This window comes from Pteropus vampyrus, unplaced genomic scaffold (assembly GCF_000151845.1).
Source record: "Pteropus vampyrus isolate Shadow unplaced genomic scaffold, Pvam_2.0 Scaffold404, whole genome shotgun sequence".
In the NCBI taxonomy this organism is placed as follows: domain Eukaryota; kingdom Metazoa; phylum Chordata; class Mammalia; order Chiroptera; family Pteropodidae; genus Pteropus; species Pteropus vampyrus.
Window position 1 is genome coordinate 2,766,106 of NW_011889185.1, and position 24,791 is coordinate 2,790,896.

The 24,791-nt window shown below is 37.3% G+C and overlaps 1 protein-coding gene across 1 annotated transcript; it reads right to left on the reverse strand.

Moving 5' to 3' along the window:
* Positions 1-22,719: 22,719 nt before the first annotated feature.
* On the reverse strand, positions 22,720-23,346 carry LOC105305926 (type-1 protein phosphatase inhibitor 4-like). The gene has a single exon (XM_011380764.1). It carries the CDS (start codon positions 23,344-23,346, stop codon positions 22,720-22,722), a length of 627 nt encoding a protein of 208 aa, XP_011379066.1.
* Positions 23,347-24,791: the final 1,445 nt, after the last annotated feature.

The following is a 24,791-nucleotide window of genomic DNA, read 5'->3' on the forward strand; positions in this document are numbered from 1 at the left end:
AGCTATCTAGACATCCTTTAGGTCAGTAAAGTTGACAGGTAAAATTAACTTTCATATTACATAATTTTAAAATATATAGCAGACGTGATATATAAGAGATGTCTTTAACCTCCAGTAAAAGAAAATGTCTTTAACCTCCACTAACAGCCAACACAGTAAAAGCAAAGACTTCACAGTGGTATGAAAAAGGGAAAAGTGGTGGGGAAATTGGTCATATGGCACATAGTAGAAAAAGTTTGCTGAACTCAAAAAACTTGCCTTTGGCAAAACCACTTTAAAAACAGAGCCTTTGTACTCACTGCTCACTCTGTCTGGAACATGCACCATTGTCCCTCTACCCAAAATAATACCCAAATACTCACTCTTTCATCTTCTTCAAGTTTATAACAAATGTCATCTTCTCTGTGAGGTCTTTCATATATTACAAATTACAAATTCCTTTTCTCCCAAATCTTTACATCTTTTTCCCTAGCTTTTTCTCTTTAGCACTCATCATCATCTGGCACGCGATAGAGTTCACTCATTTATTTTGTTTATTATCTGTCTTATACCACTAGACTGTGATCTCTATGAAAGCGGAGAATTTGTTTTGCACATTGATGTATCTGAAGCCCCTATTGGAAATAGTAGGTGTTCAGTGAAGGTGTGTTGAATGAATGAACAAAAGCATGAGGGAGTTAATATTTACATCGTAAATACTAGTTTGACTCGATTGTATCCTCTTTATCACATTAATATTGTTCATTTGTATTTTGTCATTTTGTGGTTTTGCTCATATTTTATTCATAAATCTATTTTTAATTTATATTTGTGCAATAACAATATATATGAGCAGCTTATTATAACTAGCATTATGTCCCTTCATATTTAAATAATAAGAAACAGTACAGATAGCACTTGAATTCTTTGTTCTTTTTCTTTAAAAGGTGTTTGTACATTGTTCGAATTTTAAAAATAATATTAGATACAAGAATTGCTGGCTAGTGAGTGTCAGGAAGGGTTCTGTTTGCGGGGGTGTTCTGTTATTTAATCTTTGTGTTTGATCGTTCAAGTTCCTTCTCTCCTCCTGTACCCTGCCTTGGGTAGCAAGAATTGTATGAAAGAAGAAATAGGATGTGGGCTATTGAGTAGCATTTTTACAAAAAAGTAAAGCACTATTACTGAAACCAGCTCCTCCCTTGCCCATTAGTGTTACTCACAAATTGCAACAGCTTTAAGAATTCATCTTTTAAATAAGGTCTTATTTCTCTGAAATAGTAGCTATTGTAAAGCACATTTAGAGTTTTATATGGTGGTGTATATTTTCCCCCTTAAGTTGATGGCTGTAACTATTAGGTAGTTGTTGAATGCACTGAAAAATCAATTGTTCTGAGGATGATTTCCCCACAAATTGTTCTATCCTAAAGTTTGGTGTTAGTTCAGTGCTTCAGTTGCTTCTTAAGTTCTTTTTTTTTTTTTTTGAGCTTTCATTATTCTAGAAGGTCCAGGATAGTGCTTTCAAATATAGAAGGAACTCTATACTTTTGAAAATATTTTATAAACAAGCTCTTCTAGTTTCAGTCTTAGAGGTAGGAATATAACACTTTATTCTCGGCTTTAGAATACTCTTTCTCAGCCCACTCCCTAGCCCCACATCAACCTTGTATACTATGTACAGTAATCCTTAAATCCCTCTACCAAACCACAGTGATTTCATATCATAAGCCTTAGTACTGTGTGCAGGAAATCTAACCATTACAAAATGGCAGAGAAAAGCTGCTTCAGCCTATATGAAGGAAGTATAGATTGTAAATGGGGAAATACTCCTTTCTCTCTTTCTCCTCTCCTTCTGAACATTTATTTATTGCTACTGGATTCCGTGCCTAAAGAAAGCCTGAATAAAGCAGTACTCCCTCATGGTCCTGACTGCCATACTACATTTTTCTGAGACCAGAGATTCACTCTTTAATGTATTCATTATCTTACTACTGCATTAAATGCAGAAAAATAATATTAATTATCATACCATCCTCTTTCAAGGCTGTGATATTGGGTCGCATGTGTCTAGTGGGAGTTTTCCATTTTCTTTTCCTTCATGAATCTCCCTGGGATAGTTAGCAAGCATAGAGTTTACCTTTACTACTGTATTTCCCTTTTTTTCTGTCTCTCATAGAGGGTGTGGGTTTTGAGAAAGCTTTGTCTGCTTCACTTAACTCCTAGCCCAATAACATCATTATCATAACCATACAATTATTTATAGTAAAGATACATAGACAACTTAAAAGCATCTTTGGAAGTCCTACTATGTGTAATGCTTTGTGCTAAAACAATTTTATGCAGTGTATAATGGGCTCTAACATAGGAATCACACATTTTCATTGCACATTCTTGTCATGGAGCATTTCCAATTGAAATATCTTAAAAATGTCTTTGTACTTGGTAGTAGCATTTCAAAAACCCTCCCTGTTGCCCAAAATGATTATCATGTCTTCACCTGATCTCTAGCCTGTTTTATTCTCCAGGTCCTTTTTATTTTATACTAATACTTCCTAACACTCACCAGAGGCTCATCTTGTCCCATTATCAACCCTCTTATTTTATCAAAGCCAGGAAGGAGAGAAGCTGCTAGGATGACAGAAATCACAACTGCATGTAGCTTAATCATGGAAGTGACATCCTATCAATTAATCTATTAGTTGGAAGAAAGTCACAGTTCCCTCTCACTCTAAAGTGGAGGAGATCACAAAAAGCTCTTAATATTAGGAGGCAGGAAAAATGGGGGCTAGCCAAGAGTCTGTCTTCCACAAATGCTCTACAACCAAAATGATCTCTAAAACTTTAATAATAAAATTTAAAAGTAACACATTTATAAAATCAGTCAAGTTGTAGCAGATATTGTTAATATCTCCTTCATATTCCCCAAGCCTCAACCAATTTTAGTGTGCCCTGGCTTGATTTCCAACATCTAGCATCTGTATCTCTGTGTTTGAGATTGTTGAGGAAGAAATTTTACTCTATCTTTCTAGGTTCTTCTATCTGGTCTAAGAATTAAATTCACATGTCACAGATTAACAGAAGAAAATCCAATATGATTTTGTATGTATAAGGGTTCCACAAGAACATGGGAGGCTCCAGGAAAAATCCATCATTTGAAACTTATATGCCATCTTGAGCTAGGGAGAATGGGGTAGTGATCTGGGACTTCAAAGAGGAAGAAGGCAATTCACATGGAGATGGAAAAGCAAATGTTCGGTAAACAAATGTTTGCTAGGCCATGCAGAGACAATGAGATACAGAGTTACTCAGATCTCTAGGACAGCTGAGTCTCACCCACCACACCTAGCCAATATTTTCTATAGATATCTCTGGCAATAGGTCTATTCTTGGAGCAAGCCCTTTATCTAAATTATTTTAGGCAGTTAAGGAGGAGGTAACCATGACTCTTCTGTTTCTTAAAAACAAAAACAAAAAACAAACAAACAAACAAAAAATAACAAAAAAAGTCTAAAATCTTCATGCCAGAGACACATTTTGGGGTGGCAAATTTTGCTCCACTGTAAGACCTTCTCTCATGCAGGAACCTGCTCTATTTAGATGATACATTTTTCTTTTTTACATCATGACTGGCTATTTTGAGATGAACAATCCATACAGGCTTTCTGAAGATGCCTCATAAGGCTAGGCAATTGCTTACACTTGTTATTAAGTGCCAGCTAGCTTGAAAACATATCCTCTAATATTTCTCTCTTGCCTTCTATAATTCAGTACTTCCTTTCCCCTCAATCCTACTTCCTTGGATCTGCTATCTCCAATAAAGTGTGGTATATAGGCTTTTTATTTAAAACTCTGATTTTTAGGTAACCTAGGTTAAGATCTGTAAATTCAAATATTTAAAATTTGTCATGGATCTAGTGTAAGGTTAGGATAGTGGGGCATTCAGAGGAATGAAGACATGTTATTTCTATCATCCAGTTCCCAAACCCAGAACATTTTTTTAAAAATATACTTCTCCCCTGCTTCCAGGTATCTATTGCATTTAAACTCTGTTCTGAGGTTATCCTGAAATATTAATACTTCCATCCCTCTTGGTCCCATTTTCCCATAAACAAGGTAGAATGTGTGTCTTTCATCCTGAGGTCCCTGTTCTAGTACTGGGAAATGTGTATACTATGCATGATGTTCTTTTTACTTACCCTCAGGGTATTCTTGTTGAACTTTTAGGGTCACAGTTCACCTTGTGAGTTATAAAACTACCAAAGGAGAAAGATTAGTTCTAGCCAAGATACAATTTTAAGGAGACTCACAAAACAAAATGAAGAATACTGGCCCTCAGGCTGCTCTGCACTTGTAAAGTAAAACTCCAAAAAATAAAACAAGTAGGCCACTTGCAAAGAAGCAAGCAAGCTTGGTTTTGCTGAGAGGACTCTTTTCCTTGGGTTAATTCCAAGAGGGAACATGAGTCGGATGAGTCACAGAATAAGTAGGGCAGAGTTTGTCTTTCAGGGAATGCAGTAGTGTGGGTGTACCATGGCCCCTCAAGAGTGCTCAGCAGGCATGACATCCTGAATCCCAGACTATGGCAGGCAGAAGCCTGCCATACAGGACTTTCTCACATCCTTGTGAACTTGGTTTAGTTCTGTGTTAATGCCCACCTCAAACTGAGCTTCCAGAGGGAGCTCATCTCTCTGTTTGACCTACCCTCTTAATGAAGAAGTTAGATAGGGCAGAGTTGGGTATTTAGTTGATAAGAGACCCACCCAATCTAGAGCTATGCCAAGCTGTGGGGTAGACAAAGTTGAAATGTGGGCAATGTGTATTGAGAGCTATTCGATGGAATGTCATAGCAAAGGGATCCAAGGTGGGTCCTGAGACCAATGTATGGGGCCAAGGGTAGGATGTGCTGGAAGAGAAATTCAAGAAGGAGATGATTCTAATGGGCAAATGAAAGTGATCCTGTATAGTACCATGTTCAGCAGGCTGCTGTCCATGACTGGATATTTATGAAACTGGTTAGTTCCATGTGATTCAAAGGTTGAGAAGCAGCAGAGACACGTCTCTAAAGTCAATTGATATGTAATAGTTTTCAATATGGGAGATAGATTTACAATCTAATAATTCATGACTTAGTAATTATTTTGTGGCTGTTTCCCTCTAGAAGCAAATTCTTTCTTCAAATGCAAGCTGATCAGAAAACATAATAGATATAGCAGATAAGAAATAAATTGTTCTAGTTAAGAATGAAAGAGTAGAGATGGATAGGTTAGGTGTTTCCCCACTCCCTCCAAATTCTGAGTCCTTGAATCCCCCTTTCTATGTCATTTCTAGTATTCCATAGGATATTACTTGAAACAAAAATTCTATGTTACCTGAGAGCAGAAAAGTAAGGAAATTGGGGTAGAGCATTGGTGAGGGTGGGATGAGTGCTGAAGCAGACAGTTCCCATTCTTCCTGCCACTGATGAGTTTATGAATTGGAAATCTTAAAGCACAATTTCTATCTCCACAATGCCCATGGAGATAATGTTTCAGTTTTCAGAGCTCTAATCATTGTTTAGAAAACTCAGATATTGTTTCAGAGTGTAGCGGTTAGCATGTCTGTTTTACACGTAGAAAGTCCTGGGTTCATGCACCAGTGGAGCCCCAGTCCACGGGCCCTGAACAAACCCCATGTCTGATCTCGGAAGCTAAGCAGGGTCGGGCCTGGTTAGTACTTGGATGGGAGACCACCTAGGAAGACCAGGTACTGTGGGAATAAATAATAATAAGTAAAAAAATAGAAAACCCTGGTAGTCTTGAATACTGTTCCTCGGTATCCACGTGTGTGTGTGTGTGTGTGTATGTGTGTGTGTGTGTGAGTGTAAAATAAAGACCTATTCCTTGCCTTTTATTTCCCAGATGAATTACCAAATACTTTCATTCTCACCAGGACAAGACATTCAGAATCATGACTTTTGATCAATGCATGATTTTAGAATTTCTCCTGCATCATGAAAATGAAATTATATTCAAAGTGGTTTTAGTGTTAAATGTATTTTATTATATGCCACTTCTTGGAAATGACTTTGTCAATATTTGTGTAGTATAGTTTGTAACAGTCTCTTTCTATCTAGTGGATATTAAGTTCCTAATATTTTAGGTTATAGAGAATATGCTAGTGCTTGTTAGAATACTATTATTTCACAACTCCTCCCTCCTCACCAAAACGTCCTCAAAGTTTCTGCCCTTCTTGCCTTTTCTACTTTACTTACTAAAATTTACAGTGTATTTTATTTTGCTTTCTTACTCTGACCTTTTTTTTTATCTGTTCCCCCTAACCCTTGAGTTTTTTAATTGACCATGTTTTTTTTTCTTCTTAATAAATTTAACATATACTTTCACCTAATCATCAAGACCACCCACTTCAATATTATACAATGTTAAACTGAATCCATATGCTTAAAGAAATTCTTTATAGAGTCCATATATGTCTGTGTTTAATACTGACCTGTTGCTGATTTGCTGCAGTATTGTCATCTGGAATTTCATTTCATTGCACTGTTTCTTTGCTCTCAAGTCTTCCTTATTTATCTCATTCTTGGATTCCTTCTATTTTTAGTTTGCTGAACCTTATTTTCAGGTAACTTTAATGTTTTTCAGAAGTGTGTATAGTTATTAAATTTTTTCAGTCGTTGTCTGTTCTAAAATGTCTTTATTTAGTTTCTAGAACTTGTTAAAAACTTTCCTGGATATAAGATACTATGCTGGAAAAAAAAAATGTTCCTTCAGAACTTTGAGACATTGCACTATTTTCATCAGAACTTTGAGACATTGCACTATTTTCCAATTTCCACTGACCTCTCACTCTCAGAAGCTTTCAGGATCATGCCTAAAATTTCACTTTATTATGAAATTTTAGTTATGTGTTTCAGTGTGAGTTTTTCTGTTCTTATTCTACTGGACATTTACTGGATCTTTAAAGTTGAAGATACAGTTTTATAAAACTCTGGGGACTTTTCTTCTATTATCTCTTTGGTTATTTCATTCCCTCCATTTTCTTGCCCCATCTTTCTAGAACTTTGATTAGATAGTTATTCAACCTTATGTATTCAATCTTCTATATCTCTTACATTTCCTTTTTTTCCCTCTCTTTTCTCAAATGTATTTAATGAATTATATTTTTAATTTTCAAGAACTTTTTTTTCTTTGCATACTTATTTTTATAGCATGTTATTCTTATTTTATGTGAGCAATATTTTCTCAAATATCTCCGAGGATTTAAAATAGATCTGTTTTTAATTTATTTTCTATTCCCTGAATTCTTTCTTATTCCTCTGGATTTAAAAAAATATATATATTACATTAAGTTCTTCTAATTTGAATTGTTGGTTTCTTCAAATGCCATGTAATCCTAGGTTGTACATTTGAACTTAGAAATGTAGGAACAGGTTGATTTTTTTAAGCAGTTGGTATTTATTTCCTCTGGTGCTGTGTATATCTTTCTCTATCTGAAAGAGAAAGCATATCACTCATGGGGGAGCTATATTTTGGAGGAGGAGGGGACAGAAATAAGGGAAGCAGGTTAAGCATCTCCCTTGTAGTCAAAACAAAGAAGCTTTTACTACAGAGTGCCCAAGAACCACAATAGACTCTAGACCATTCAGTTCTTTTGTAGAATCATTCTGTTTGAAAGTAGAGGTAGTCTCTCCACATGAGAGTGTAGATGTAGAGTACATGTTATAACTATTTTTGACAGTATTTCCATTATTCATTCTGAGTTCCATCTCACTTCTCAGTCTAACTCTTTGTAGCTGATAGCTCCTAACTCAGAATCCCTCCACATCCAGAGGCTTTTCATCTGCCTCTTTCCTTTGTGTCTTCTTCTGTATTGTGAAATATTGCATCCACCACTATTTCATCTGTCAAAATAATCTCTTATGTTTTCAACCTTTCAGAAATTTGTTAAAATCTCTGGTCAACCTTTAGCCCTTTATCCCCTTTTTAGTTCTATTACAGATGTATTCCCTTTTATACTTCTTTACTGTTAATTCAGCAAGGTTTGGCAAGAAAAAGTGTAGCCTGTCATCCTGAAGGTGGCTGTTATGATTATGATTATGATTATGATTATCATTATCATTATCATTATTAATTTATTATTATTATTATCATTATTAATTTATTATTTGCTTCATAATTGTCTCATTCCTTTTTACAGATGGCAAAACTATATGGCACTAGTCAAATCACTCTTAGACTCCGTTAATAAGAAACAGCTCCTGGATGCAAATTAAAGTGCTCTGACTCCAAATTCCAGTTATTTCTAAAACACCATATATACACCATATGTGTGTATATATATATATATACACACAGTGTGTTCGCCTCCCATAGTTAGATTTTTTCTGTCACCACATATTTGACCCCTTGTACCCCATATACATATACTCTTGTCCCCCACCCCCAATCCTCTGGTACTACTAGTCTATAGTCCATGTCCATGAGTCTCTGCTTGTTTGTCCTGTTCATTTGTTGCTTTTAGGTTTATATCCTACATACAACTGATATATGATTTTTAACTTTTCTGTCTGGCTTATTTTGCTTAGCATGATTATCTTGAGGTCCATCCATGTAGTCACAAATGGCAGTATTTCATCTCTTCTGAAAGCTGGGTAATATTTCATTGTATATATGTACCATCACTTCTTTAGCCAATTATCTATCGTAGGACACTTCAGTTGCTTCCATGTCTGGGCCACTGTGAATAATGCTGCTAGGACATCAGTGTCAAAATACCTTTTCAGATATGAGTTTTAAGTCTTTGAGGTAAATACCCAGTAGAGGGATTGCTGGATGGTAGATCAATTCTTAGTTTTTTAAAGAACCTCCATACCATTTTCCATAGTGGCTGTACCCACCAGCAGTATATGAGGGTTCCGTTTTCTCCATATCCTCTCCAACATTTGTTATTACTTGTCTTGTTGATTATAGCTATTCTAACAGGTGTGAGATGGTATCCCATTGTGGTTTTGATTTGCATTTACCTAATACCTAGGGATGTTGAGCATCTTTTCATATATTTGTTGGCCATTTGTATGTTCTCTGGGAAAAGTGTCTATTCAGGTCCTCTGCCCATTTTTTAAAATTTATTTAAAAAATTTATTTAAATTAGATTCAAGTATATGATACATTGGTTAGAAATCTGTATAGCTCGTAAAACGATCCCACTAATTGCTCCCTCCCGCTCCTGACCTTCCACCTAGCCAATGTATTAATGCTAATTGAATTCCCTATGCTGTGCTCTCCATCTCTGTGACCATCCATCAGCTACTAATTTGTACTTCTTTAACCCTTCACTCAATTCTCCCAAACTCCCCTCTCCTCTGTTTGTCACCAAATTGTTCACTATATTTGTGAGTCTGTTTTTAATTAGTTTGTTCATTTCATTCCTTAGATTCCACATATAAGTGAAATCATATAGTGTTTATCTTTCTCTGTCTGACTGAAATACCTTCCAGGTCCATCAAAGCAATATCTTTTTCCATCCCCTTCCTTTTCATATGTAGGGGCCTTGTTTTCTTACCCTTTCAGCCACTCTATCTTTTGGTTGGAGTACTTAATTCTTTTAAGGTACTTATTGATAGGAATGCAGTTGTTCCCATTCTTTATTCCTGTTTTTAATACATGTTTTTTCTTCTTAAAGAAGTCCCTCCAACTGAAATAATTACATTATTTCCTGTAATACTGGCTTGGTGTGATAAATTCCTTTAGCTTATTTTTGTCTTCGAAACTCTTTATCTGTCCCTCAACTCAAAATGATAGCTTTGCTGGATAAATTATTCTTGGTTGTAGATCCTGGGTCCTCATCCTGTCGAATATTTTTTGCCAAGCCCTTCTGTCCTGCATAATTTCTTTTGAGAAATCAGCTGCCGGTCTTATGGATGTTCCCTCATAAGTAACTAACTGTTTTTCTCTTACTACTTTTAATATTCTTTCTTTGTATTTAACCTTTGGCATTTTAATTATGATGTGTCTTGGTGTGGGTCTCTTTGGATCCCTGATTTTTGGAATTCTTTGAGCTTCCTGGGGTTTCGTGTCCATTTTCTTCACCAGATTAGGGAAGTTTTCCATCATTATCTCTTCAAACATCTGTTCAACATCTTGATTTTCTTCAGTTATGCCAATCAGATGAATATTTGGACTCTTAATAGTGTCCTATATTCTCCTTAAATTATTTTTAAAGTCTTGGCATTTTATCTCTTGCTGTTCTGATTGTGTGTCTTTGGCTTTCCTGTCCTCTAGATAAGGCATTTGATTCTCTTCTTTATTCACTTTGTCTATTTCTTAGTTTATTCCATTTAATATACTTCTCATCTCAGAAAATGTGTTCTTCATTTCTGACTGGTTCTCTTTTATAATTTCCATTTCAATTTTTATGTTTTTTTATCCCTTTGTTGAAGTTCTCTATACTTCCCAAAAGTTCATTGAGTATTTTATAACTAGTGTTTTGAACTCCGCATCTGTTAGATTACTTGACTCCATTATATATGCATCTCCATTCTGTTCTCACATGTGGTTTCTGTTTCTTTGTCTTCCAATTTTGGCTGCCTCTTTGTGTCTGTTTCTATGTACTAAGCAAAGCTCCTAAAGTTCTCAGTTTTATTAGTGTGGATTTGTGAAGTAGGCATCTAGTGGCACAATCCTGAGAGGGATTCATCTGCAGGCCAAATTTAGCCCAAGCCTCTCCTCCTCTGGGGCTACCTATTAAGATTGAGCAAGCAATTCACAGATACTGTGCTTATAGTTGCCTCAAAAGGCCACACCAGGAACCAAGGCCAGCTGCCTCCAGTGTGAGTTTAGGCACTGCTCAGCAAGGAGCTCCTGACTCGCTGAGGCTATACCTGGATGTGGCTTGGGTAGGGATACAAGTTGGGGGAGGCGGGGTTTCAGGGAATCCTCTGGGCGAAGTGACCCCTGTTATCCAGTTTGATGACGTCAGGGCTATGGCGAAGCTTTGTCTGGTGCACTGGTAAGGGGTAGGGCTCAACAGAGAACAATGGATACTATTTGCACTTCTGTTCTGAGCTAGTCTCCACTCGGCCCTCACTCTGACAATGTATCCCTGTAAGTCCCTGGTGCCCGCTGCACGCAGCCGAATTGACACTGGTGCTCACAGCGAGCAGGTCCATCACTGTAAAAATCCACTCGCGGACATGGCCCCTTTAAGAGGCTTCTGCTGCTGTTGCTCCAGCTGCTGCAGCTTCAGACTCACTCAGTCGCTTAGAGACCAGGTAGCCCCATGTCCTCACCCCATCCGACCTTCTTCTGTTGCAGGGCGGTTTCTTGGATTTCTCCCTGTTTGTATGGGTTGTTTATCCTAGGCAACTTTTTCTTGCTGCTGCTTTTTGTTTCTGTGACAACTGAGGAAGGTTCAGTACTATTCAACTTCTTCCAGCAAATGCAGTTTATAACTCCAGTGCTAATCATCCACTCTATAACTGTAGAAAGCATCTCTTTCTCTCATTCCAATTACAGTTCCCAAGATGTCTACCTGTTTTACTGGATGTGTGTATCTATATCTATATCTATATCTATATCTATATCTATATCTATATCTATCTAGATACACACACACACACACACACACACACACACACACACCCCTGGCACCTGGAAGGACTCCTTCAAGTCAAGGATATCCCTGATATAGTTTTGCAAAGGCTAAAAACACAGAATCCAAACCCCACAAGAGAGAAAAGGTTTCCTCTCCACACCAGCTGAATTCAGACTGCATCAGGAGTCTGAGATGTGTCTTTGGCCAACCCCACAAGTCTCAAATCGCTGAGTTGATAATCTGTCAAACTGCATGCCACCTGCTTGAGGAAAGAGGCGTTCCTTGTGTGAGGACCCATGAGTACCTTACAGCTATTCCCATGGAATTTCCTCTGCCCCACAGTAGAGTTTCTCCTTCCCCAAAAGTACCAACTTCAAAATGGTTAAACACCAATTTTTCACTTTTGGGAAATAGGTCCATACAGGGGCATCCTAAAACTGCTTTAATCCTCTGCCCATTTTTTGATTGGATCCTTTGTTTTTTTGTTGTTGTTATTGAATTGTATGAGTTCTTTGTATATTTTGGATATTAGGCCCTTATCAGAGGTGTTGCTTGCAAATATATTTTCCCATTCTGATGGCTGTCTCTTTACCTCGTTGATGGTTTCTTTTGTTGTGCAGAAGCTTTTTAGTTTGATGTAGTCTCATTCATTTATTTTAGCTTTTACTTCCCTTGCCTTTGACGTCAAATTCATAAAATCTTCTTTAAGTCCAAGGTCCTTGAGTTTCGTTCCTATGTTTTCTTCTATGCATTTTATAGTTTCAGATCTTATATTCAGGTCCTTAATCCATTTTGAGTTAATTTTGGTGTGTGGTGATAGGCAACAGTCTAGTTATTCTTTTGAAGGTGGCTTTTCATTGTTGTTTTTCTTATTTTTTTTTCCTGCTTGCATGGTGCTTACACATTCCAGAATGTTTGCCTGCATTCTTCTGAAGCTTCAGAGTAGTGGAATCAATGCCTTCCATGGCATGGAAGTTTTGTTTGTGACAGGAAGAAAACAGATGGGATATAAACAGGTTTTAATAGGATATTAATGGCATTGCATGAAAATAAATGCCATGCACATTACTTTTTTTATTTTTCTTTATCATATCCTTCCCAAAATTCAATGTCACAGACAGAAGATAATTTTTGGCAACAGAAGAAGTAGGCAGAAAATTGGAATATAATATTTTTTCCTTATCACAGGGAACCAGAAGGGCACAGATTAAAGTCTTATAGTTGATACACCAAAACTATACATAGCTTTCAAACTTTGATAAACCATTAGTGAATTTCAAAGTTAACGTGGAATAGCATCCATCTCATGATGATAACTTGAATGTATTTTTTAACAGATGACATGGCCATCCACATTTTTACGTATGTTGAATTTTTTTTAAGAATATAACTGGTATTTATTTGTCATGGATTAGATTTGCAGTTGTCATCAATCAGCATCTATAATGAGAGTCACTACTGATCAGAGTCTGATGAACTAATAGGCCAAAAATCTTTAATACACTTTGGAAAAAAAGAGATTTGGGTCTTCTGTAGGACTTGAACAAAAGGCTGGTTAAATCTCCAACAGAGTTGTCTTGGCTCTTTCCAAGTCCCATGTAAAGAGTTGGAAGTGAGAGGGTACTGTTAAAGCAATGCTTAAGTGTAGCAATTCTTAAGGTAGGTGTTCTGTCCCCTCTTTATTTCTCACTGCTAACTACTCTCTGTCATTAGTTTTGTATGCTTCCCTGCTAAGAAAATGCCAGTAGCCAGACATGTCTCTAAAACTTTAGCAGCAATAGTGAACATCAGATGGTCTATTTCTGGGGACTGGGCAGAAAGGTTTGGGGTTGACACTAGATCATACTCAGCTCAGCATTTCTGCTTCTTTGGGAAGCAGAATTTGAGTTAAAGATTATCATACAGGTAGTTATTAAACAGGTTTTTGGGAGTAACACTGACACTAGGGAGGGGAAGGAAGAGAGACTGGGCAGAGTGAGAAGCCCAGCTGTAATGGTCTCAGTGATAAGTCTCGGCTAGTTCTCCAGGGAGCTCTGAAGATGGAATGGCCTTTTAAAGTTGTCCCAAGTTGGGTCCAAATCGATAGACCCCATAAACTCCCACATTGATCAGTCATTGAGTTTGGACCATCCCAAGGTGGAAGCTTGATCTTGAGGCAAGTGTTACTCTGCAGCTGACACAATCTTGGGGAACAGAGGATTGACAGTTGAGAGCTATCTGCTGAGGAGACTCTCAGCAGCTGTAACCTTGAAGTGGAGATCTGGGTGGTGATTCAAAGCATTCGCTACAAAGTATAATTTTAGTGTAGCCAAGTTTCAACTTAAGCACCCAAACTAGCCGGTGGTTTGAAGAATGTGCTAGCTCCTGTGATGTGTCCTGCCTGTCTGTGAGCAGTATAGTTTGCCCTTGTTCAATGCCAGCTCTATAGGTAGGGCCTCAATTAGCTGTTATTAATCCTAGAGCCTCATGGAGAGTTCCAAGGCAGTGTTAACAATAGCAAGAATATTGAATATAGCCAACATTGCCTGGTACTGTTCTAAGCCCTCTCCATGCGTTACTTAATGAAGTCCTTATGACAATCTCATGACATAAGTAGTTCTACTTTTCACAAATGAGGAAACTGAGAGGACAGAGGGAAGGAGGGGACCATGAGTGCATCTTTTTCCATTAGTCATAGAAGATGAGGAATTCAACCTGAGTAGTGGATTATCCCAAGTGTACCACTGGGATAATCTTATTTTCTTGCATTGCCTTTATACTCAGGTGCTCCAAGAAGAGCAAGGTGCCCCTCACACAGCTGAAAAAAAATAAAAGTATCAGCCAGAGAGAAGTTGGCTTTCTAAGAAAGAACAGATTCTCCCCGAAGGCTTTTCTGAGTTCTAAAAAGAGTAGTCCCCAAATCGACTTGAAAACGCACTTCAATATGTTTAATTTATGTTACCCATATATAAAGAGAGAGAATATGTGGCTATTTACAAAATCTTACTGTCTTCATTGGGTGGTCTTTTGGTCTCTGCTGCTTATGAGACAGAAAACCTTATCTCTAAGGTGAGTATGTTGAACTAAAGGGTCTTTAAGGCCCCTCTCAGCTCTAAAATTTATATTGCTATCAAAGTTGGTAGTAATTAATAAAGAGAATTCAGAAGAAAAAAGAATTAGAAATATTCCAAGAATATAAATGGCCATGTGTTATTTATAAATAACTGAAACCTGTGGTTTGGATTCATGACACAAAATTAATTCCTATATTTCATAAACTTAGCTGCATCCTAGAAGTTTCAATGCATTTTAAAATTAAAATGTAGACTACTTTACATCTTAAATCCTGTTTGCTGTCTTCCCATTTCATCTTCAGCTTGCAAATTTAGTGGTGATGAAAACATCAAGGACATCTTGAAAGAGAAGATTATTTGAGCAGCTGCCAGCCAAGCTTTGCCTTTTGAGAGTGTCACCTTTTCACATTGTCTTCTCCTGTACCCCTCACAACTCATGGCACTGAAGCTTGAGGCGCCTCGGGGAACAAACTGTATTTGAGTAGGTAAATCATAGGGTAATTATAAAATCCAATTCAACAGGAGGAAGAAATGTTCAACTGCAATTTCTTGGTTCCATTCTGCAACATCTATTGGGTATAAGGCACTATACTGGGAGATGTCAGACATGTAAGCACAGCTCTTATCTCCAAAAGAACCTCAGACCAGTGAGATAAAAGAGATACATTCATAAATGTTTAGAACTGTTACAGAAATGTTTAGCAGTTTAACAGATGTAGATAAAACTTATACAGATGAAAAAATAATAATAGCTACCATTTATTGACTACCTACTAGAGGCCATGCATTTTACTAACGACTTTTTACTTAATCATTCCGACAACTATAAATAGAAGGAATTGTTATTATTATCCTCCTTTGATATTGAGGAAATTTGGCTCAAAAAGAAGAAATGCTTTGCCTCGGGTGACTCAGTTGATATATAGTAGAGCATGGATTCAAATCTAAATCTTTTTGATGTTAAATCCTTTACTGTCAATTATTACACTCTTCTGCTTCCCTCAAGGCAGGATCCCATTATTCTGACTTAGGGGTTTGAGGTATGGTTTGCACTGAGTGTAGAAAACTGTGTAAAACACACAATAAAAACAGGAAGATATATATTCTGGGCAAAACAAATAGCCCAAGCAAAGATGGAGATGTGGAAAAGTTTTGAGACTCTGCAAGTTGCAATGAAAATGCCCACTCCCCTTTTGAGTATGTGTTTGTGGGGGAACAGTGTTTAGGAGGGTGTGGAGGAGGGACTAGAGAAAGAGTTGCATAGGAAGGGGTGGGGACAGATTGAGTATAGCTGTGATATAAATCAGGCAGCATACCTGTGGATATTTTTCAGCAAACCTATGTGCAGTCCTGACATTCAATGTGGTAAATTTTTGCAAAGTTGTATACATATTACATATATAGTATCAGTGAGGTCTGTCCCACAGAGAATTGAGCTCAGCTAATTAAAAAGCTGTATTGCCAAGATATGGAAACAAAGTGTGCATTGACAGATGAATGGATAAAGAAGATGCAAAATATCTATATATCTATATCTATCTATATAGACATAGATAGATATAGATATATATTATAGATATATATTAGAATACTTCTCAACCATAAGAAAAGATAAAATCTTACCATTTACAACAACATGGATGTATCTTGAAGGTATTATGCTAAGTGAAATAGGTTAAATGGAAAAGGACAAAAAACATGATTTTATTCATATGTGAAATATAAAAAAAAAGAGAAACAAAAGAACAAAAAAACAAAAACAAAAACAAACATAGATACAGACAGCAGACTCATAGTTGATTACCAGAGAGGAAGGAACATGGGAAATGGGTAAGGGGGTCAAGTAATGGATCAAAACTAGATTTTTGGTGGCGAGCACACTATAGTGTGTACAGATATCAAGTTATAATGTTGTATACCTGAAATTTATATAATGTTATTAATCAATGTTGCCTCAATAATAATAAAAAAAAGCTGCATTGTAGAACAGTGGTTCTCAGTCCTGAATGTTCTTAAGGATCCTCTGGGACTCTTGTTAAAGCATAGAGTGCTGGGCACCAAACCAAGATGCTGATTCAGTAGGTCTGGAGTAGGTCTGCGATGGGACCTGAAAATTTGCAGCTTTAATCAGCTTCCAGGTGATGCTGATGCTGTAGTTCTGGAGACCAAGCTTTACATGGCATTGGTAACTTTACTGTGAGTGAAAGATGAGAGGTTCGGAATTTTAACATTAAAATCATTAGCTTCCTGAGACCAATGTCATGTCTGTGCTTCTGTCTTTAGTTTTGTTTCTCCTGCCCTGTTCCATTCTAGGCTCTACACTGCATCTATATGGTCTTTAAAAGAGAGAAGTCTGATCATGTCCCTCTCCTGCTTTAAAATATTAGTAGATTCCTTTGTCTTCGTGTGGTACCTGAATTATTTCAGAACTATTCTTACTTCTTTAATTCCTCACATTCTCTTTTATAAGACACCTCTCAGCTCCCTGAAAAAAATACATTCCTTCTTATCCATATCTGGAATGCCAATCTCCCTGGGCCCATCCCTCTTCATTTTGTTCAATCCCTTTTCTCCTTTAAGTATTATCTTTGAAATGAACTCTATAGGAAGGTCTTTTAAGACCTTGGACAATGCCCCTCAAGAATCTCTATAAAGCACTCTTGCACAGGATAGAAATGGCTTGGTGAGAAGGCTGAACTCTCCACTAGTCTAGGAGCTCTTTGAAGGTAGACACTGTGTCTTAGAACTTAATGCATGAATAAACAAGTTAATAAATTATAATTGAACTAGTGTTATTCTATACCTGGCAAGAATTAACCATCACATCTGCTCTTCCTAGGACAAAAGATTATGTGCTTTCTTAGATTTTGAGTTACCACAGTTAAAACTCACTCACAAATAGCATAAGGAAATGGCAACATGCCATTAATAACCCAGAAGAAGCTGTATCTGTTTTAGGATTTTTCCATCTGGGCATTACAAACCACAAAAGCAACTGTTTTGCCTCCACAAAGACATATTTCTCTTAACAGTACACTTTCCAAAAGGACACTCCTTCTATTGCATTTTGATCTATCTTGATTTGATTTAAAGTTCAGAGATGGAGTCTGACCTTATCTATCAGTGGCTGAGCCGTTGTCTCATGGAAATGCAGTTTGAAACTCATTAATAGGGTACCCTCTATGTTATAACTTAGAACCTCTGGGTTATCACTGATGCTTGCAATTGCTATGGAAACCGAGTTCATATGTGCCTTTCAAAGAGTCTGTTTTAAAACAAGGGGGAAAAAAGAAAAGGAAAAAGAGGCTTCTTAAAAGAATAAGATATTAGTACCCAGCATGCATACGCAGGTTCAGTGATGCAAATATCCTCTGCTTGCATGATGAAAACAATTATTTATATTTTTAGGAGCTAATAATATATAACCTTGTATTAGAGAACTCTGTTTATACTGGTGAGGAAGAATGCCTAAGACAGATTCTCTCCTGGCCTTCCCTCACACACCACAGATGCACATCCACAATTTCCAGTTTTTCCCAGACTTTTCATAGCCTGCATCCTTAAATATTCCAAAAGCCACTTCACATGCAACTCTAACTGCTAAAGTCCAATCAGTGTGGGTACTGGCAAAAAACTCATCCTCTTCTGCACCCCTACCCCACCATTAATGTGTATAAATACTGCATCCTGTAGCTGATAAACTGCCTTTTCCAATTTTAAAATAGTAGTGCTAATTTGACCAAATTTCTTATAAAAGATTTCTGGTTCTCTTCTCCCTAAATTTGGGTTTTATAAGCTCTATTCCTTATCTTTCTCCCTGCTCATATTTCTTCCTAATACTCCTAATAATCAAAATGTGATATTGTGTTGGGTAAATAATAGCATGAACAGTATCAACAGGAAGGGGAAGATTCAGCAGGCACCTGAGACTGGTGTGGGGAAAGAAGCCAGAGAAGAAGGGACGGGGTGGTTCACAGAAGTGGCACTTGAGTGATGTGACCCTACAGATGACATCATCTCACTGCCAAATCTCTGTCATTTAGTCTGCATTTGCTCTCCCCTACTTCTCACTCTGTCTCCACTAGACAGCCTCTAGCCCAAGTGCTCTCCCCAAAGATTTAATTTGTCACTAATGTAGCATAGGAGTTTCAAGACTTCCCTAGCCTTAGCCAAGTGTGAGTTGGGTCGCCTCTTCTTCTAGACCAGAACAAGTTTCAAGGACTAGGCTCCCTCTGTCCTTACTTTCAGACAAAAGGTACTCAGAAGAGTGCAAACTTCCTCTGAAGGCTGGTGCTCCCTTCACAGGCATCTGGAAACCACTTCTTTGCTTTCAAGTAGTTATGTAACCTAAACAAGGGCTCTTGTCCTATTTTAAATACAGGCATCCTTTTCTCCAGAAGGCTTCATAAATGATTATTTCATAACCATACAGGTCTCCCTCCCCAGATCTCTTTGGGGACAGAGGTTGTGTTTTATTCATCTTTATTTTCTTAGCACCAGCTAGTGCCTCTGACACATGGCCATGCTTGGTAAATATTTGTTCACTTGTTGGAAGTACAATTGAAAAACATGTTACTTTCATTCAGTGGCGTCTTTGTATGTGTGAATGTCTCCAGGTCCTTGCCGAGAATAGACTCAGAAGAGGGAATGGGAAGACGACTTGGGGTTCAGGGCAGTATGGCAAAGGGCAAGGGCAGTTCTTACATTGGAGAACATCTCCTTAGACCACTTTCACTTCACAGCTGTACAGAAAAGCAACCCATGCTACATTGCCGGGGTAGACTTGTGTGCTTAGGGAGAGGGAGAAGGAAGGCCTTCAATCCCATCAAGGGCCTGAATAGAGCCAGTATTTTATTCTAGGGAGAAGACAATGCCTGAGTAAGTCGGACAGGCCTGAGTTTGAATCCTGATTCCATCACCTAGCAGCTATGGATTTGGGGAAATTATGCAATTTCCTTTATTTTAAATCTCCTGATATCAAAAATGGGCAAAACAATACTATTTCAAAGGACTGTTGGCATAATTGAATGAGACAATTCTTTTGAAGTTCTAGTAGAGTGTCTGATGCATTATTTATACCCAATAAATACCAATTAATAGTAGTAGTAGTGGTGATAGTATTGCTATAATTATTTATTTGGGTAGAAAAGAGAACTATCTTTTTCTTCATCATTTCTTCTCTAAGTTTTTGTGTCCTTTTTATGATAGTTCAGAGTTGATGACTTGATGAGAGCCAGCCATCACTTTTAAAGCTAGTGAATTTAACTCTCCATTATTTCTCATTATTTTCTCCCCTCCCTTCCCAAATCTTCATTTCTAGGTACCTCTTTCATTCCTTTTATTTTTATAATACCCCCTAAATCTGGATCATTCCCTTCCCAATCAATATAACATACCATGTTCTTCATTTACTTTAAGGTGTGAATGGCTGATAAGCACCTACAGTATTACTTCCAAGTGATACTTGCACACAAAGAGAACAAAAATCTTTAACTGAAAATATTAAGATCCTTTTTACTAGCCAATGCCATCCCAACAATTTTAATAAAAAATAAAATAAATAAAGGCATAAATGGGATAAAGGAAAATGTTAAGATTCTTTGAGTTCAGTGTTTGTTAAATTGAAATTGCAATTAAAGGACCCAATTTAGTGGCTTTTGACTATCATTCTTTTTATATCATTGTGCCTTATTGCAACATATTATTTAGTGTACTAATTAGAGGAAAAAATATAAGCAATTTCAAAGTCCAGGGGGAAAATATATTTGCCTTAACCTTCAAATAGAATTTACTTACTTAACATTTCATTTAAACCATTATATGTCCCATGCTTTAAATACCCAACTTTGCTGAATTTCATACTGAAAAATGGATAAACAAATGATGACATCAAAGGAGGTTAGCCCAGGAGGTGATACTGACAAAGAATTGGAACTGAAATTGAACATTCTCAGATTCTTTTCTCCAAAGGAAATCGAGCTTAAATAATAAAGGTCTATTTTTCTATGCAGTCCAATATCATGTCACTTACTTAGAAAATTATGATTTGGAAAAAATATCTTTATGGATTACATTTGACTAGGATACCAAAAGCACCATGTATAATAGAAAAATTGATAAATTGAATCACATCAAAACTAAAAACTTGCTCTGCAAAAGTCTCCATAAGAGGATATGCTACATATTGTGAGAAAAGTTTTGCAGATCAAATAACTCTCAAAACTCAACAGTAAAAAAAACAATCAAACTAGAAAATGGCAAAAGACATTTCAAAGCAGAGGATATACAGGTTGCAAATAAACACATGAAAAGATGTTCAACATCATTAACCATTAGTAAAATACAAATTAACACATCAATACAAATTTATAAAAATGACAAATAAAAAATAGTGATGATAGTGACAATACCAAATGTTGATCAGGATATAGAGAAACTGGAAAGCTCATATATTGCTGGTGAGAATGTAAAATGGCACAGACACTATGGAAAATAGTTTAGCAGTTTCTTAAGAAACTGCAACTACCATATGAGCAAGCAATTTTACTCCTGGGCATTTGTCCCAGAAAAGTGAAAACTTAAGTTCACACAAAAACCTGTACATGAATGTTCATCACAGTTTCATTTGTAATATCAAAACCTGGAATTAGTCCTGATGTCCATCAACGGGTGAACAGGTAAACAAACTATGGTATATCTCAAAAGATTACATACTATGATTTCATTTATATAACATTCTTGAAATGACAAAATTATAGATATAGAGAACAGATGTGGCTATAAAAGGGCAACATAAGGGATCCTTGTGGTAATGAAATGTTCTATATCTTGATTAAATTAACATCAGTATCCTGGTTGTGGCATTGTACTGTTTTTGAATATGTTACCATTGAAGGAAACTGGGTAAAGGGTACACAGGATGTCTCTATTATTTCTCATAACTGCTTGTAAATCTTCAATTATCTTAGTAAATTTTTAAATTAAAAAAGAAATGCACACACATACAAAAACCTTTGGGCTTACTTCTGTCTGTATACATTCAGGAACTATAATCATGTACCAGTTGTACAGGATTCTGTCACAAAAACAACTCAGTTGTTTTCTAAAAGCTAATTAGATCAATAATAAACTAATAATAGTAAGTTTTTTAGCAAGCTGTAAAACAAAAAGTTATAGACATTTAACAGTTGAATTCTACATCCTGACTATGGCACTTCTGTTGTTCAATCTATTTTCTCCATATATTAGAAGACTTAAGAGGTCATAATGGTTAAAAGAGATGACATTGTTGTAACAAATGATAGAATTTGAGAGAAGGAGGAGTTCCTGATGTCTTGACAATATGATATTCTATAAGAGATTGTGTGTGTGTGTGTGTGTGTGTGTGTGTGTGTGTGTGGACTGAGAGGAGGACTGAGGAAACAATAGAGGTTAAGACAATTATAAGAACTGACCACTGAGATAACATTAAACTTTTAAAAATATTGGTATAAAATCTACCCACAGAGTATACAAGAAACAGAACATTGGTGCAATTTTAACCTGATAATTCATGAAAAAGGAGCATTTTTTATGAGAAAAAGTTCAGTTATTTCCTTGTAGACAATGAAAGAAAATTAAAAGAACATTTAAAGGTAGACTAAAAAAATGCAACAACTCTCATATTCCCTCTCAATTAAACAGGCAAATCACCCAACCTAAAGTGTTTTTTTTTACTTTGAATATTTATCAGAGTATATAACACACTGTCCCAACTGCATTTTGACATTGTAATAAAACCTTTCCTACAAAAGCTCATACATCTAGAAGTGAATATACATTAGTCTCCTTTAAGCCCTTATCACATAAAAAGCTATATGTAATATATACATTAACCAAGTTTTATCAAAGTAATGTGGATTTGAACTGATGTCAGGATTTATATTTGTGGTTAAGTATCAGACAAAATTATCAAGCAAGCATTTTCCATTTAATCTATTATTTTCGAAGTTTACCATTTAATTATTGCAGTACAATTTAACTGATAGTATTTCAGTGCTAGAAGCAGTATATTAAAGTAACAGAGTGTGTATCTGACAGTCTCAGCGTGAACATATGTTTCCTACACATAGCATGACTGGGTTTGCAGTTCGTCACTTGCAGGACCTTCATCTGGTTCTGCAGCAGTCTTCTCTTTGTTGGTGACATGTGGACCTTCTTCATTTTCATCATCCAGTTCCTCACGTTGGAAGTCTTTCGCAATTAATTGCCTAGCTAATTTGATGTTCAGTCCTTCATTGTAGTGCAGCTTCCTTCTCATTTCGAACTGCCGTTTTTTTTCTAATTTGTCGAGGAAGAAGACGCTGCTACTGTGTGCCCCGTCGCTCTCGGACTCCCCCATCTGACAGCTCGGCTCCGAGATATTAATGGCGGCTAATTTCTTAGCTAAGATGTCTCCAGTCATGTCTTGGGTAGAATCTTTTGTTTCTAAATCACGCACTGTATCTTCTCCACCATCTTGCATACTGAAGTGGGGAGTGCTGGGCTCATTTATCTTCATTAAATCATAGTCTCTGTATGCAAGGCGGTATGTCGCCAGGATGTTTGATTCGTCCCACTTCTGAGATTTTCTTCTCTCCACGTGGGTAGCCTCTCCAGACTGTTGGGAAGGGGCCGCTGCCGAGGCTGAAGAGCCTTTGTTCTTTAGTATTCCCTTGATGGGCCGGTGTGAGGCGGTGGAGGACGCCATGTTGGGGGAGTGAAGGGCACCCCCCGCACGAGGGTTGGGCAACCGCAGCCGCCCGCCGCGCTGCAAGCTGAAGCTGCGAAGCAGTTTGTCTCGACCACGGTGCCAACGCCCTAGAAACCTCACTGGATCAACGTCACAAAGGACGCCACAGTGGTCGTCGCTGCCGTCATTGACACCGTCAGTGCCTCACTGCCCACTCTGCCGTCCGTCTTGCTTTTTTTTTTTATTAGTGTAAGATAGGAAATATCCCTGAGTTGTACATGAAACAGGAAAGCACTGTTTTTGTGAATTTCTGTATACCCTGTCTGTGTACGGGGAAGCTATGTAAAATGTATTTCTTACTTGGGGGAGGGGAGTCAATGTCAAATATTTGAAAGCCCATATTTTGGAAAGATTGGCGGAGTTGGCATTAGGGGGCAATTCTGCTCCTCCCTCCTGTTGCCATCCATACCTCCCTCTTTTCCTATCTCCTCACACAATCCCTCACCCGCTCTCCTATTCCATTTCTGGGTTAATGGTCCCAATACCCAGCCACTTACAGTGGTTGGGAACCTGGGCATCAATTTCCGTGTCTTCATGTTTCTCATTCTCCAATCCAGCTCAAGTACTGGCATAAATATTTCAGGAAACTCTCCAATTCTATCTCTTCTGCCACCATCTTGTTTCAAGTCACCGCCATCCGGACTACAACCATGGCCTTTGAACTGCCCCACCCCCCCACACACCAATAACCCTTCCTGCTGCCTTCTAACTTCTTAGCCAGAGTGGTCTTTTAAAAACATCCATCAAATCTTGCCACATCTCTCTTTTAAACCCTTAACATTTACTCATTTTCTTGAATGTAGAGACCAAAATCCAGAGGAAGCCAAAAATCAGCTCCATGATCTGCTGGAGCCTTCTTCTTCCAAATTCTCCCTGCTCTACCTCCAACTTTCTGTTCTGGCCTTTCAGTTCCAGGAGCATTCACCTTCTTTCCTATGCCAGAGTCTTTTTCTATGTTTTTCTCACAGTCTGGAATGCTCCTTCAGATTTCAGCTCAATCATTACTGTCTTAGAAGGGTCTGTTTCCTAACCCCAGAAGCAGGTAGGCCTTCCTGTGCTTGTATGGCCTCTCTTATTCTCCTTGGGAGTTGTTGCATTTATATTATCTGTGTACATTAAATGGTAAACTCCAAAAGGTACAGGAAGGTGTCTGTTTTGCTCACCATTATCACCAGCTTTGCATCTTCAGAACATGATGCTGTACCTGGCACAAAATAGATATTACAAAAATATTTATTGAATGAACAATAAATGGTAGAGGATAGAGAATTGGAAGAATGGAATGCATGAGTGGAGAAAAGGAGGCTCCAGAGCGTTTGCATTCAGTTACAATTTGTACAATCGGCCACATGGGAAAAATAGCCTATATGTGGAATTTGGAGGCTGTTACAAGGAGTGACTTT

Bases quoted from the DNA above. Each gene is read 5' to 3' on its own strand.
- LOC105305926 (XM_011380764.1), bottom strand. From the start codon at position 23,346: ATGGCGTCCTCCACCGCCTCACACCGGCCCATCAAGGGAATACTAAAG.